The following is a 15,849-nucleotide window of genomic DNA, read 5'->3' as shown; positions in this document are numbered from 1 at the left end:
AAGGTGAATGGTTTGTATATGGTTCATTCATTGCTGTGGTGAGCACATTTATTTTGATATACACTATTGTTCAATTCAAACAATTGTGCTTTACCTTTAACAATCAGTTTAAAACCATTTATGTTTGCATTTGTTGTACCAGTCTGCAAAGGAAGTGGATCCCGCACCGCGCGAGTCCGTGTTTCAGTTTGAAGACATGGACCTGCTTCCTCTACGTGATATAGGAATTTTGGGCAATAGCGGCCACGAGTTTGGCTTCACCATCGGCCCTGTGTGCTTCAGCTAGAGACACCCTGAATGATAACAGTACATCCTGTGCATTTAACCCTAAATACAAGCACCAAAGAGAAGAAAACAGGACACTCTGAAGACACATGCAGCATCTACGGCTCGTGGTAAGGAAATACTCTAGACAGTGTCCTGTCTATCCCTGTGCTTCCAGACAAATGGACAATATCCTTATTTGTTTACCGGGACTTTTGGCTTTGTAATTAATGTACTATTTTTATAATTATTTTATTTGTTTTAGCAATGTTTTTTAATCACTAGCTGGTCTTGTAATAACATTGTAGAAGAAACTTGGATTGTATCAAGTATAATGACAGGGTTCTGATGTGACCACTATGTGGTTGCATGGTTCAAGTTTCAGTTTACTATTTAATCATGTACAAACAGTTATCATGGATGAACTGGTTATTATGCTTTATTAGTCGAGTATATGAATGACACTTTTTTCCCCTCTCGTTTAAGTGTCTAACTTGAATTGTAGGACTGATAGAAACAAAGCAAAGGTTTAGATATCAGGAAGTCTGTGCTACCTTTCTGTTTTATCTGTTCATGTCATGATTTGATTTCAGAAATGTTCATATGTTCATTAAAATATGTATGTTGGATGATTTATGGGTGCTAATATTTACAATACAGAAGTAACAGTTGTTTCAGAAAGAGAGGAATAATACAAACTGCAGCAAAGCTGCTTAATAAATGTGCAAGCAGTGATCTGCATTATGGATATGATACTGAAAGTCAGTACACATGCATAAAGTCATAGAGACAAGTGTCCTTCAGTTCACATTTACTGTACGAAGGTCTCAGGGAGCACTTAAAAATATGACATAAATATAAAAATACACAAATGATATAGGTAAAATAGGTTAATATGTTGAGATTAATCAAACAAAGCCAAATACAAGTGTGGTTCATCATTATTAATTTAGGCATGGGTGCTTTGTTTTGGAAAACTTTTTGTTCAAAAACATTTTGTACTGTATATTGTGTTTTCTATGTATTTGTGGCAACATCGGAAATCACATGCTGGTCATCTGTTTGAGCATCAGCTATAAAAAGTGCATTAATGTATCATTTAAGTCGTGTTTTGTAATTTTGTATCAATGTGTGAAACACGAACATTTCTTAAAAACTGCTTTGTGAAGTTGTATTTTTTATGTTCAAACAGCAAAACATGCTAATGAGGAAAACTACAACCCAGGTGTATCTCATAGGTATCCATGAGTACTGTAGGTACTATTTACTTTTGCACTGTTGCCCCTAGAAGTGCCACCCTTTTCCTGTATTTATTTTCTGAATGCAGTCGTTCGTGTCCTGTAGTCTGTGTGAACCTGCCATGAAAGTTTTCAAAAGTTCAGATCTGGTCATTGGGAATGGAATGGAATGGAAGGTGCCAGACTTTTGAGTGTCTATAAGGACCTCATCATTATTTTATTGCCTGAACATCATGATGGAGGAGTGTCATCAGTCCCAGGTAACAGAGATCAGTAAAGTGTTTTTCATATATATTGATGGAGGAGTTCATTTATAATTCATTTCAAACCTCTTGAATTGTCAAATGTACTGTAGCTAAAGTCTGTAGCTGTATTTTTTTTTTTACATATATATACACTATTATGCTATATATTAAATATACACTATATATATTATTATTAATCACTTTTATTGTAGTATGAATTGATTTTATTTTCTGTTTGAGGTTATTAAAGATCATGTTTAAGCATATTAAAATGCATACAAATTTATTATTAATATATACTATATATGTACATACATTTAAAATACTATCCAGTATGGATGGATGGGTGCATTTATGTATATATTTTAGTTCTAGTTTTTAGTTTAGTTTTAGTTTTTAGTCAAGTCAACTCTTATATTTAAGTGTATTAAAATACGTAATTTACGCTATATGACATTATTTTTTATTTGATTACATACAGCAAAATTCTACATAGGACACTCGATTTACAAATATAGGTCTATATTATTTGTGGTAACGTTTTTGCAGTTTGATTAATAATCAAGCATTATAAGAATATATATATATTGTATATGTATATATATATATATATATATATATATATATATGTATATAGGCATATATATATGTATGTGCATATATATATATATATATATATGTATATGTATGTATATATATATGTATGTGTATACATACATATATATATATATATATATATATATATAATATACATACACACATATATATATATATATATGTGTGTATATATTATATATGTAGGTGTATATATATATATATATATATATATTATACATATATGTGTGTGTATGTATGTATGTATGTGTATATATATATATATTATATATATATATATATATGTATGTATACACATACATATATATATATACATACATATACATATATATATATATAAATACACATACATATTATATACATTATACATATATTATACATATATATACATATACATATACATATACATATATATATATATATATATATATATATATACATATACAATATATATATACATATACATATACATCTTTTATATATATGTATATATATATGTATATGTATAATATATATGTATATATGTATATATATATATGTATTATGATATATATATATATATATATATACTATTATATATATAATATATATATATATATATATATATATATATATAAAAGATGGCAAACCACGCTATCATTGGTAAAATCATGTTTACTGACGTTGTTGAAGCGAAACTCTAGTAAGGGACAATCGGTTATGAACGTGTTAATAAAAGAGGGCGGAGTCCGAGCGAATGACGCGTGAGGAAAGATCACATGATATAGTAAGGAGCTGTCAAATAAACATTGCCCAACACATAGCTGTTTCAATAGTAACAGCGTTCGTGTTTATTTTTCTACAGATTGACATATTATGAACAGACTGCATATCAGCCTAAATGAGCGTTTTGTGCTAAGAACACGCGGTTTGTAGGAGAGCAGCGTGATGGAGGAGAGATAGAGATCTGCTGTCACCTACACACTGAGTGTACACTATTAATACACGCACAGTGGATGTGATGCATTGGCTGTGACCTCCTCCTCTTCATGCATATAGATCCTCCTCCTAACCAGGAGCGGCAAGTTGTCCAGAGAAAGGTAAATCGAGGATGCATTTGGAGGCCAGTTACTCCCTTGGCTGAGCAGATGGGTTAAGCTGTTAATACAGAATGAATGCATTGTTCTCTTTCTTTTTATTTAATTTTACTGTGCTTTATTGGTATGCCAAACATTAAATTACAGTTTTGCAGCATAATTATGTAAAATGAGAAATTGGTCAATGCAAAATAAATATAGCAAGTACAGGTCCAACACCATATGTATGTATCTATGTATGTGTGTATATATATGGGAAATATTGCAATTCATACTTTAATATACTTTAAAATATAATTTATTCTTGTGATGTAATGCTGAATTTTCATCATCATTGCTACAGTCTTCAGTGTCTGTACATGATCCTTCAGAAATAATTCTGATTTAATATCAATAGGCTACTGGAAACAGTTGTGCTGCTTAATATTTTTTGGGAACCTGTGATACTTTTTTCAGGATTATTTGATGAATAAAAAGTAAAATATTTATTCTATAAATCTTTTTACCATTCAAAAGTTATGGGCCAGTAAGTTTTATTTTGATTTATTTATTTATTTATTTAAAGAAATTCATGCTTTTATTCAGCAAGGATGTGTTAAATTGATAAAAAAAAAGTGATAATAAACACAAAAGATTACAAAAGATTTAATTTTATTCATCAAAATAATCCTGAAAAAAGTATCATAGGTTACAAAAAAATATTAAACAGTGCAACTGTATCCTGCAGTCCATTGATAATAAATCAGCATATTAGAATGATTTCTGAATTATCATGTGACACTGAAGACTGGAGTAATGATGATGAGCTATGCATCACAGAAGTACATTATAATTTAAAGTATATTCATTTTTTTTAATGGTATTAATATTTTACAATATTACTATATTACTGTTTATATATATACTTTATATATATATATACTTTATATATATGCACTGTCACCAAATATATAAATTACATTATCAAAGACATTTATTTAAAAAATATAGGCACTGTCACCAAATTGAAATGACATTATCAAGACATTTGGGTATCAATGTATTGCATGTGGCCCAAACTTTTCAGTTACCTCAGGACATGCTGCCTAATTTTTGATATTATAAGGTTTTAATTATGTATAAAAAAAAGTACAAATACTGTATCAAGGTCATTGTAAATGTTGTTTCAGAAAATTGAAAATGGTGCAATATACTGTAGTTGGACTAAAATTTATAAAACTGACTAAAACGGTTATTTGACAGTTATTTTAAGATCCTATTGATTGAGTGATGGGTAATTCTGAAAGTTTTCTTTGAAAAGAAATTATTCTTGTGTAGTATAAAACTTTCTGGAAAGCCATGTCAGCTAATGTGTGATTCTTGAGCTGTTTTGAGTTGATTATTTTTAGTGAATCAGTGGACTGGTTCGCAGATCACCTGGAGTGATTCATTAGCAAATCAATCTTAAATCTTAAATTCTTTTTTAAAAATATCAATATCCATTAATCAAAAACAGCAGTAAAGGTCATGGAAATGGTTTGAAGGTGTGGGAACCTTGTCTCAAGTTCATGCACACTTAAATTACAGACTCAGATGATTTTACTTGTAATTTGCATTTGGGACAACCAGCATACAACTTTCTCCTGTATAAGCAGCATATGTGTGTCATCTTGGCAGACCAGTGTCTTTAAATCTATCCCATCCAATAAGCACAGGTTGGTATGATAGAAACCAGATGGACTTAGGCTAATGTTCCTAATCCCCTCTTACATGGCTCTCATAGCCCTGGGACAATGAGGTGAACGGCACTGTCCCATGGTGTTGTTCTCAGATCGGATGGATGTCAGTGTGCCACCCCCTGCCTCGGTTTACTCCAGATTTAGTCCGGTGGTAATTAATCTTGTGAACCGATCTGTATTTTACACCTTGATTCTCCTCAGGGACCTGAAAAGATTAGCGTCGCTGGAGCAATAGAGCTTCATGTGCTCAGCTCATGTTACAAATAATGCTTTGTGGGAAAAATCACTTGATATCTGTGTCATTCTTGTCTTTTTTCCCTCTCTCACCTATTTGATCCAGTGTCTTTGAGTGGTGGCTGTGTTAGAGATGTACTCGCCACAGAGGAAGGACTTTGTCTCTCTGACGCTGGGAGACCAACACAGCCACAACTACACCAACGGCAAGCACCGGAGACAGTCCTGCTGGAGGGTGAGTGGCTGGGTATTTTCTTCTTAAAATGCCATCTAAAGTCTTTACCTTGTTTTGCAGGACAGAAATATGGAGCATTATGTATTTTTTATTCATTAATGGTGATGTTCGAAGGCTTCTGCCTCTTTATTTGTTTGTGTAAATGAGTGTCATTTTCCCGTCTGCGAGACGTCTTGACATCTATTTAATATTCTGAGAACAAAATGCTGGCACTGTAGTTGTCGTGTTTAGTCCTAGCCAAACCAGAGGTGTCAAAGCCCTTGTTTTTTTCCCCTTCTTTTACTTAATAAATTGTGTATACTTAATTATCTCCAAAAAGCAGACGTGCACTCCCTGCTTAGCTGAAACACACTCGTTTAGCTTGAAAAAAAATGAACTTTTACTTAAAAAACGTAGCTTAAAGGAACAGTTCACCCCAAAATGAAAACTCTGTTATGCTATTATTTAATCACTGTCATGTCTATCTAAACTTTCTTGGGAACCCAGAAGCATGATCTTGTTCATGCAACACCAGTTCAATGTCATTTAAGCTTCAAAAAAAGACATACAAACACTAAAAAAAAAAGCGAACAAATCACAGTCAGTGAGTTGAGCTAAAATAAATAATTATGAATGCAAATTGTTAACAAATTTGAACTTGGTCTGTTCCTCACACAAAGCTATGGACAACATTGCTAATAATAAGAAGAAATGTTACTTTAGCATCAAATCAGCATGTTAGAATGATTTCTGAAGAATCATGTGACACTGAAAACTGAAGTAATGTCAACTGAGAATTCAGATTTGATCCTAAATTACATTTTAAAATATAGTTCAAGTTGTAATATTTCACAATATTACTGTTTTTACTGTATTTTTGATCAAATAAATGCAGCCTTGGTGAGCATAAGAGACTTCTTTCAAAAACGTTAAAAAGTCCAACTGACGGTTGGTTCACACAACGTGGGGGAGAGAAAATGAATGACTTTGAGTGAGCTATCCCTTTAATGTCTTCCATTGTTTGTCAGCTGAATTAATTAGGCTGATTAAATTATAAAGAGGTCTGTACTGATAGAAAATTTCTTTTGAGTGAGGGAAAAATCTTATTTTTTGTTTCCATATTGCTGTATTTTTCTAGCACTATATTTGGCAGTCATTGCAATTGCCACATAAAGCCATCAAATAAAAAAATTACTGCACTTTCCTCCAATTGTCCCTGAATTTTTTGTGTTTGTTTTGGCAGAAATGGAAGCAGCTCTCTCGGCTTCAGCGCAGCCTGATTCTTTTCCTGCTGGCCTTCCTGTTCATCTGCGGGATTCTTTCCTATCCCAGCCTGACGGAGCAGTGGAGAGGTACTTCATACAGCCCCTTTTAATGACATTTCACAGGATATGAAAGGTGAAAGCACAAAAGGTGTATGGTTGGTGCAAACTCTGCCCGTTTACACTAAATGCTGGGGTAAACGTTTTATTAAACATCATGACTTTTGCTATTATAAATTCACATGGGATGAATTTCTGTCTGTTTATTCTCCAGGACTCACTGATAGATCGTTGAAGGAGGACTGGGTTGAAATGGATAACCAAGGTCTCAGGCCCATTCCTCCTGGCTTCGTCCCAAAGCTCCCACCAGGAGTTGTCCCGGGGGTCCAGGACATCCCACCAGAAGTGATGCCGGAAATTCAAAGACCAAGCATCCCATTGCTTCCCAAACCTCCAGCTATGGTTAGTAGGAAGACTTCTCAGATATTATGGATATGTAAAATAGTATGGTTACTTTATAATTTCTCTACTCGTTTGCAAAGGTTTTTTCAGCTCCTGCTGAAAAGATGAACTTAAACCTTAAACAAGAATTGTGCTGTAAAATACTTTATTTTCTTCTTTCAAAATATATATATTTTTTTCAATAAATAAATATTATTCATATTAGTATTATATTAATAAATTTAAATGATACAAAAAATTCAGTTGTTTCTAAATACAAAAAAAAAGCATTAACAATAATTTCATATTAATAATGAATATTAAGTAAATAATTTAAAAGATACAGTACAAATATTGCTATTGTTTCTATATTCAAAACAAAAGCATTAAAATAAATAAATATTATTTATATTAGTATAATATAAAAGATACAGTACAAATATTGCTATTGTTTCTATATTCAAAACAAAAGCATTAAAAGCTACAAAAAATTACAATTGTTTTTAAATTCAAAAGAATTACTTAATATTATTAATAAATATATATATATTAAGTAATTTAACAATAAACAATTTGAAAATAAAAAAAGAATTAATATTAACAGTAATAATTTTTTTTCTAGTATTTCTAAATTCAAAATAGAAACAAATATTGTCTTGATATTAATATATTTTAATATTATATTAATAAAGTAAACCATAACCATGCTGATCTAAGCACATTAATTCACCTAACTTATAAGATACTATAGATTAAAATGATAGATTGTACTATATTCTTCATCTACTCTTGTCTTTTTTATGTTGGGTTTTTTGAATCTGCAGAGGAAGCCCCCTAGCAAGCGTGGTCCTCCAGCTCTACAGAAGCGAGGGAAAGTGTCAGACTGGCAGGTGAAAGATGGAGAAGAAGCCACGATCAAGAGGGATGAAGATGGAGGGAAAGAAGCAAAAACACTCATTAGGTTTGGTCTGATTACATTTGAGAAATGAGGCCACTTTTATATGAGCATTTTAATAACGATAATTTGCCTAGGATTACACATTGACATTTATTTGTTGTTGGCTTAGTATTTAACCTTTTGAATAAGTAGAGGTATTAAAGCTCAGACAGTAATTATGATTTTTATTGCCGCTTATTGCTATTAGTCTCACTCACACAACTGGGGCCCCTTACAGTGACGGAAAGCTTACTAAACATATCAAAATATCACATTTTTGTTCCGCAAAAGAAAGAAATGTGAGAGTGAGTAAATAATAACAGAATTATCATTTTAGGATGAACACTCCTTTTTAGAAAGAGCAGAGAAATAAACAACAGGAGCTGAAGATAAACACTCGTGTGCAGTGCTAGAGGCCTAGGGAAGAGTTTATTAACAGTTGAGCTGGTAACACAGCAGTTTTGAAGTGAGTTGTGTGTGCTGTTGTGGGACTCCTCCTCCTGCTCGGTTATAATTGCGGTTATATTCATGAAGCGTGTGGGAGGAAACGGGTGATGAATCTCTGGGTTGGATCTTAGATAAACTGCTGTCACAACTGATGCCAGTTTTTGGATTCCTAGCTGGCGCGGGGCGATGATCGAGGCGGAGCAGGGGACGGAGCTTCAGTCTACTGCACATGAAAAAGAAGGAACCGTGGCTGATGCCGAGGATTCTGCCAACTTAAAACCAGGTATCAGAATTCATCCCACAATCTGAGGTATTTGTCTGTGCAGGATTACATGTCGAAGTTTAGCTTGTGCTTAAGATCAACTCTTTGTAATTTTTTGTTGTGATTAAGATTGAAGGCTGTGGATCGTGTGGAGGCGGTGCGGGAGGCCTTCAGGCACGCGTGGAAGGGCTATAAGGCTTTCGCGTGGGGTCATGATGAACTGAAGCCCATATCTAAGACCCATGGAGAGTGGTTTGGCCTGGGCCTCACTCTCATAGATGCACTGGACACCATGTGGATCTTGGGACTGAAAGACGGTGAGCCTTATAATTAATAGTAATAGTTTCATGACCACTGTATGCAAATTTCAAATCTATTCTTTGTTTTCTTTCCAATTGTCAACATAAGGGTGTTTCTTCAGCCACAGAGACTTTTAATTACCAGAAGTTGATTTTTATTAAAAGTGTCAGTTTAAAAAACTTTTTTTTCCCCTCCATCTTTCAGATGGCTTTTATGTATGGATTTTATTACTTTTGTCTTGAAATTTTAAAATAGGAAAATCCATCCATAAAAATCCATTTAGTTATTTACTGTGTGAAAATTATTTACAAATCAAATACAGTGTCAGTGAAGTGCATTCTTGAGATGAAATAAGAGACATGAAAAGCTAAGAAAATGAAAAATCAAGGTAAATATTTTTACTTTAAAATGTATTTTTATTTAAAAAAATAAAAATTGTATTGCGTGTCATTTTCAATCAAGCTGCAATTTTTTTTTTATTTTCCATAATTTTTCAAAGAAAAATTTAGGGTGACCACTGCACTCTTTCAAACTAAAAAGCCTTTAGATGGCTACATACAAAAAAATCTAAAAAGCCTTATTTCCATATTCTCTGTTGGACATTGTTAGTAGACAAATTTAAATAAACTAGATAGTGTGTTTTGCCAAAAGTGCCCATATCTAAAGGAACACCCTTGAAAAGTATATATATTAAGCAATAAAAACTTCAAATAATAATGGAAAAATTATATTTTTTCATTATGTCCCTCCTTTTGTCTTTTCCCCCTCTCTCTCTCTAATTCTTTCTGTAATAGAGTTTGCCGAGGCCAAGAAGTGGGTTGAGACAGAATTGTCCTTTTCCAAGAATGTGGATGTAAATCTTTTTGAGAGTACCATCCGTGTATTGGGGGGTCTCTTGAGCACATACCACCTGACCGAAGACACTCTCTTCCTGGATAAAGCTGTAAGTACTTCATATCTTAGTATCGTCTCCATTATCATTTATTTTTGTCATAGTAAATGCAAAGTATAGCCTTAAAGGTTTACAGCTTTTGGCTTGTAAAGTCATGTGATGCAACAATTTTAATAGACCACAGACCTCAATACATGTTGTGTCTGTTTTTTTTGCAGAAAGACATTGGGTCCAGATTAATGCCTGCCTTCAAAACCCCATCTAAAATCCCCTACTCTGACGTGAACATTGGTAAAGGAACTGCTCACCCTCCACGCTGGACCACAGACAGCACAGTCGCAGAGGTGACCAGCATTCAGCTGGAGTTCAGAGAGCTCAGCCGACTCACAAAGGACCCGCAGTACCAGGTACTTTATTTTTTTATTATTGTGTTGTTATTATTTCACTGTTTTATTTTTTGTATTTGAATTTTAATGTATTTAATTGTATAAATTTTCACATTTCAAAATATTTAACAGCATTGCCTATTTTTTTTTTTTTTTTACTTTATTTATATATATATATATATACATACATATATATATATATATATATATATATATATTATTATTATTATTATTATTATTTTTTTTATGTCTTCCTTTGTTTTGAGGTTGAGGTGGTGAGGAGGTAAATGTACATGGATTGGAGGGAAAGCGTGATGGTCTGGTGCCAATGTTCATCAACACAAATAGTGGGAAATTCACACGTCGAGGGGCCTTTACGCTGGGGGCCCGTGCAGACAGCTACTACGAGTACCTGCTCAAACAATGGCTACAGGGTGGCAAGAAAGAAACTGAGTGAGTTAACAGCAGATAAATGCAGCTTTGGCTGACGGTTCATAAATTCAGTGCTTAGACCGAGTGTCAATAGCCCACTGGTGCTTTTAGCTAATGGGTTCCAGGGAATTGGCGATGCTCACTGAGCCTAATGTACTGAGGTTATGATTCTGGTCACAGATGGGGTGATATGATTGATTCACATTGTCAGTCACTGATAGGGTGAATTGCACTGGGAAAGAAAAAAAAAAGACTGAGCGTGTTTTAATAATTACATAAGGACTGCTTTTTGAAAACCATATACAGTACATGGTACAGGGCATTTGCATTAATCTTGAAAACCTGGAAGTGACTTCAGTGCATTTTAATCTGCCGACTTTGTTTCTTTGTTTATTTATTTTTTTAGTTTTTTTGAGTTGTTAATTGTATTTCAAGTGCAGATGCTTCTGTTTGAATGTCACCGTCTGCTCTCTAGCACTTAAAATCCTCTTGTGAATTCGAAGAAAGGTGAAGTGTGTAATTAGTGCACACTAGAAAAACCAAACAGTCACAAAAAATAATGCCCATTTTCAAACAGGCTTTTTGAACTGTCAGCCATTGGCAAGTCAAACAGACCCATGCCAAACCCACACTACTGGTTGATCCACTGTTGCTCAACATACAGTATTTTAATATAAAATAAAAAGCAGTATACTGGTAGACTAATGCAATATTCTCAATTGAATTTCCTGCATCACTATTACTCATACTCATGGTTAAGTATTAAGTAGGGATGCACAGTATACATATCTATTCACGTCAGTGCTTCTGCTCACACCTGAGTCTCGTTATACTTCTGCTGTGTGACATTATACACACTTGCTTCTCGCTGATGTTATTTTTTTCATAGGGTTCGGTTTTGAATAATTCAATAAAAAGGTGTTCGCTGGGGTTCAGTAGACACTGACTTTTAATGAGGTTTGATAAATATCTCTGGTCTGGAATATCAAATCAGTGATGGATATACTTGTCATTGACGGGGAAGGTGGTCCATTTAAATGAGCTCTGTGTCCTGTCTGGATAATCTCACTAAGACCTTGATGGGGTTGAATTGCACCCCTCGCTTTCTATATGTTGGATTTTATACATCACAGAGACACGTATGAGGATCAACTGAATTCTGGGATGCTCTCAATGTACAATGAAAATGCAATATCTTATTTTGCCTCTAGAGGGCGAACTTAATCGCTGCAAATCAAATGCAGAGTATGATGAGTGTGTATCTTTCTAGGCTGCTGGAGGACTATCTTCAGGCTATAGAAGGTGTCAGAAAGAATCTCTTGAGACAGACCTCTCCTAGTAAACTGACCTTTGTTGGGGAGCTGTCCAACGGCCGTCTCAATCCCAAAATGGTGAGTCATAAATTCACCACATTTCTGCCACCAAGTATCATTCTAAAGAGAATTGTTCACCAAAAAAAGAAAGAAAGAAAATTCTATTATTATTTGCTCACTCTCATGTTGTTCTAAAATTGCATGCTGTTTTTTCCCCCCCATGGAACACAAAATTGGAAACCCTAAAGAAAATACAGATTTGGAACAACATGAGGCTAAAATGCATAATGTATTTTTGGTTCATTTATCCTTTATGTGGTTGCCCTGTAAATACAGTATCTTGAGTCTATACGACCCAGCATCTGTTCTTATTACAAATCCTAAAGCAAAATCTTTTTAGAGTTTATTAGACAAAATCTAAAAATTAATAATAGTAATAATAAAATAAAAAATGTGTTTTAAATTGTGATTTTTATGAATATCATATTTAATACATATAACAAAATATGGAATAATGAATAATTTTATTAAAAATCATTAAGGATCTCACAGCAAAAAGGCACATGTACCACAACATGAAAGTGGACATTTTTAGAATTATACTAAAAGGCCTTTTACATGCTAAAATACTATAAACTATCAATCAGACAACAGAAGGCATGTAAAAGATTGTGTACATCAGGTTTTTAAAGTTTCGGTCATGTTGATAATTATCAGCCTCAAATATGATAATCTCTTTCTCCATCACTACACTCTCTCTGTCTGATCCAGGATCATTTGGTGTGTTTTCTTCCTGGCACGCTGGCTCTCGGTGCTCACAACGGCCTGCCCGCTGATCACATGGAGCTGGCTCTGCAGTTGATGGAGACATGCCATCAGATGTATGCACAGATGGAGACGGGCCTGAGCCCAGAGATCGCTCACTTTAACCTGCAGTCCAGCAACGGACGGGACATCGATGTGAAGGTACATTAAACTATACAGTCACCACTCATTTCTGACAATAAACTCCCTGGGTGGTTGGAGCCGTGACCTTAAACTGCAGATGCAAGTTTTTGGAATGGATCCATCTTTCATTTTCTCTCCTTTGTCTAGAAATAAAATGGTAATAAGCCCCCCAAATAGTGTTCAGGCCTTTATATTTATTTTTTCTAATATCTGTTCTGGATTTCTGCGCTTAGCACTAATGAGGATGACGTTTAAAAAGGTTGGTGCCCTTTTACATAAGATATTTTTTTCTCTCTCAATATGTGTGTGCAGCCTGCAGACAGACACAACTTGCTGAGACCTGAGACCGTTGAGAGTCTGCTCTACATGTACAGATTCACCAACGACAGCAAATACAGGGACTGGGGTTGGGACATACTGCAAAATTTCAACAAGTACACCAGAGTGAGTGAGAAATGCAAAGTAATTTTGGTCTACATGACAAAAAGTCAAGCATATTTCTATCATTTTGTAAATAGCACATTTTTCAATAAATATAACAAAGGTTTTACTCTTGGAAAAAAAAACTAATAATAAAAGGAGAATATATTTATCTTTTTATATAATAGTTATTTTAGTGTTATTATACCATTATAGTATTTATTGATATTTTGAATTAATGTTTTTATTTTCAGAATTTTGTTTTGTGCTTTTGTAATTATTATTTTCTATTTAGTTCTATTTAGAATTAATTAGCTTTTTTTTCAGCTTTAGTTCAACACATTTTATTCTAGTTGCCAAGGTAAGTTTGAGTTTTTCATCATATATATTATCAGTATCTGTTGATTTTGGAAATCTATTGCACCGTATTAGATATTTATTTTTGCAGCTACATCTAATGCTCACTTAAAGTTAATATGTAAAACACTGATAAATTTATACCAGTGTTAAATATAATATGCTAATATTTATCATATTGTGTATTATAATGTTTTGATGCCTAAATTCACTTGTAGCTTTTAAGATGCTTCTTTCTAGTATTTTTTTTTTTTTTTTTTGGGGGGGGGGGGGTCTTTTGTTAAGACATCCATTTATCAGTAATTTGCCATAAAATGACAATTATTTGTCTTGTTGGTATCAGTCAGAAGCATTTCAATGCCCAATGAACACAAACTTGACGTCTTTACTCGGTTCCTGCCCCAGGTCCCCAGCGGGGGCTACACCTCCATAGGTAACGTCCGTGACCCATTGAACCCTGCGCCCAGAGATAAGATGGAGAGTTTCTTCCTGGGTGAGACGCTAAAGTATCTCTTCCTCCTGTTCTCTGATGACAACGAGCTGATCAGTCTGGATAAGTATGTGTTCAACACCGAGGCCCATCCGCTGCCAATATGGCCCTCCACCTTGTCAGGGCGGAGCCCAGAATTAAGCTAATCCTCACTTGTAGTGATGCAGGCTTCCAAAGGAATTGACCCCTCAGAGTTTCTCTGCAGGAATGATTCTGATCTAAACTGAGTTGGCAGGTTACGCACCAATATTTAACTGTGCATTTGAGAATTATTCAAATGCGGTGCCGCTCTTTATTCACCCAGAAGATTTGGATTTGGATCGGTTTTATGGTTGGTGAAGTATCACAAATATAGTTTTCACTTTATACTTTACAAGACTTCATTTACCTTTGAGCTCATGGGACGCCTGAAAAGTGTGACACTTTTGCATGTTGGACAAGCCCATTCAGCTGCCGCAGTGTTTAGATGTTCCATCTTCCATATTTGGGAAAGAAACATTGGTGTCAGAGTGCCGTAAATCACACGGCAGACTGCTGAAATCACACACTGTGAAAAACATCAAGCACTTTGTAAAATGAAGACTTTTTTACATTGTTCTTTGTATGCGTACAGAGGGATGCTCTCTATGTGAGTGGCTCGCCTTTATTTTTGCAGGCTGTTACAAAAGGACTATACGTGTCAATTTCTAAATGTTTCCCTTTTGTGAGAGTCAGGATGCATTAGGGAACAAATGAGTACTTTACAGATCATCATCTTAAGATTTATTTGGGAACCCTCTGGGATTGTGTATTTTTCTGTTATTTATATTGACTTTAGTGTGCGTACTTCAGTGAATGCTAATGATTTGATGTAGTGGATGCCGCCCGAAGCCCTGCTTGAATTGCTGTGCTGTAGATTTACTTTATTATTTACAAATTTTGGAAGCTGTTGGATGCTACATTTAGCAGAACTGCATTCAGATGTGTATACATGTTCATTGATTCATTCAAATTTCACAGCAAAACTACACTGAAAACATTGTTTGAAGGATAAACTGTGTCTGATCAATAGTCAAAATTAGGGCTGCACGATGTGTCGTTTAAGCACTTAGATATTTGGATGTACGAATCCACGATAGTCACGATTCATTGAGTTGTCCGTAGTTGAATCCGTGCAAACCGTACTGGCCAGCTGCTCCCCGGCGCTTGACGAATGTGATTCGCGGATTAATTGCACAGCTTAACCATCATATAATGAAAGTTTATCATTTGCATGTGTTTTCAAGTCCTGTCAGTTAAACAGTGGCGCATATAAGAACGAGGAGAGAGAGAGAGAGAGAGAGCGCGAGAGCGAGCGATTCCGCGCGCGTGCTCACCTT

General features: G+C 34.4%; 2 protein-coding genes across 2 annotated transcripts in view; both read left to right on the top strand.

Annotated features, from left to right (window-relative positions):
- The window catches only part of LOC109062265 (collagen alpha-1(I) chain-like), a 50,098-nt gene extending 48,633 nt beyond the window's left edge, over window positions 1-1,465 (top strand). The window contains exon 68 of the mRNA XM_042778829.1: window positions 143-1,465. Coding sequence (XP_042634763.1) covers window positions 143-286 — 144 coding nt within the window. The 3' untranslated portion in view covers window positions 287-1,465. The remainder of the gene's footprint in view (window positions 1-142) is intronic.
- A 1,640-nt stretch (window positions 1,466-3,105) lies between these two features.
- LOC109045766 (endoplasmic reticulum mannosyl-oligosaccharide 1,2-alpha-mannosidase-like) lies at window positions 3,106-15,546 on the top strand. The gene is made up of 14 exons (XM_042778833.1): window positions 3,106-3,441; window positions 5,497-5,625; window positions 6,848-6,956; window positions 7,141-7,328; window positions 8,132-8,268; window positions 8,865-8,974; window positions 9,085-9,270; window positions 10,048-10,196; window positions 10,364-10,573; window positions 10,815-10,984; window positions 12,234-12,354; window positions 13,048-13,242; window positions 13,537-13,668; window positions 14,407-15,546. Exons 2-14 carry the CDS (start codon window positions 5,524-5,526, stop codon window positions 14,635-14,637), a joined length of 2,040 nt encoding a protein of 679 aa, XP_042634767.1. The 5' UTR covers window positions 3,106-3,441; window positions 5,497-5,523; the 3' UTR covers window positions 14,638-15,546.
- Window positions 15,547-15,849: the final 303 nt, after the last annotated feature.

The sequence above is a fragment of the Cyprinus carpio genome, chromosome A21, assembly GCF_018340385.1.
Source record: "Cyprinus carpio isolate SPL01 chromosome A21, ASM1834038v1, whole genome shotgun sequence".
In the NCBI taxonomy this organism is placed as follows: domain Eukaryota; kingdom Metazoa; phylum Chordata; class Actinopteri; order Cypriniformes; family Cyprinidae; genus Cyprinus; species Cyprinus carpio.
Note: the sequence above shows the minus strand (reverse complement) of the source record. Positions and strands in the feature narration are given on the sequence as shown.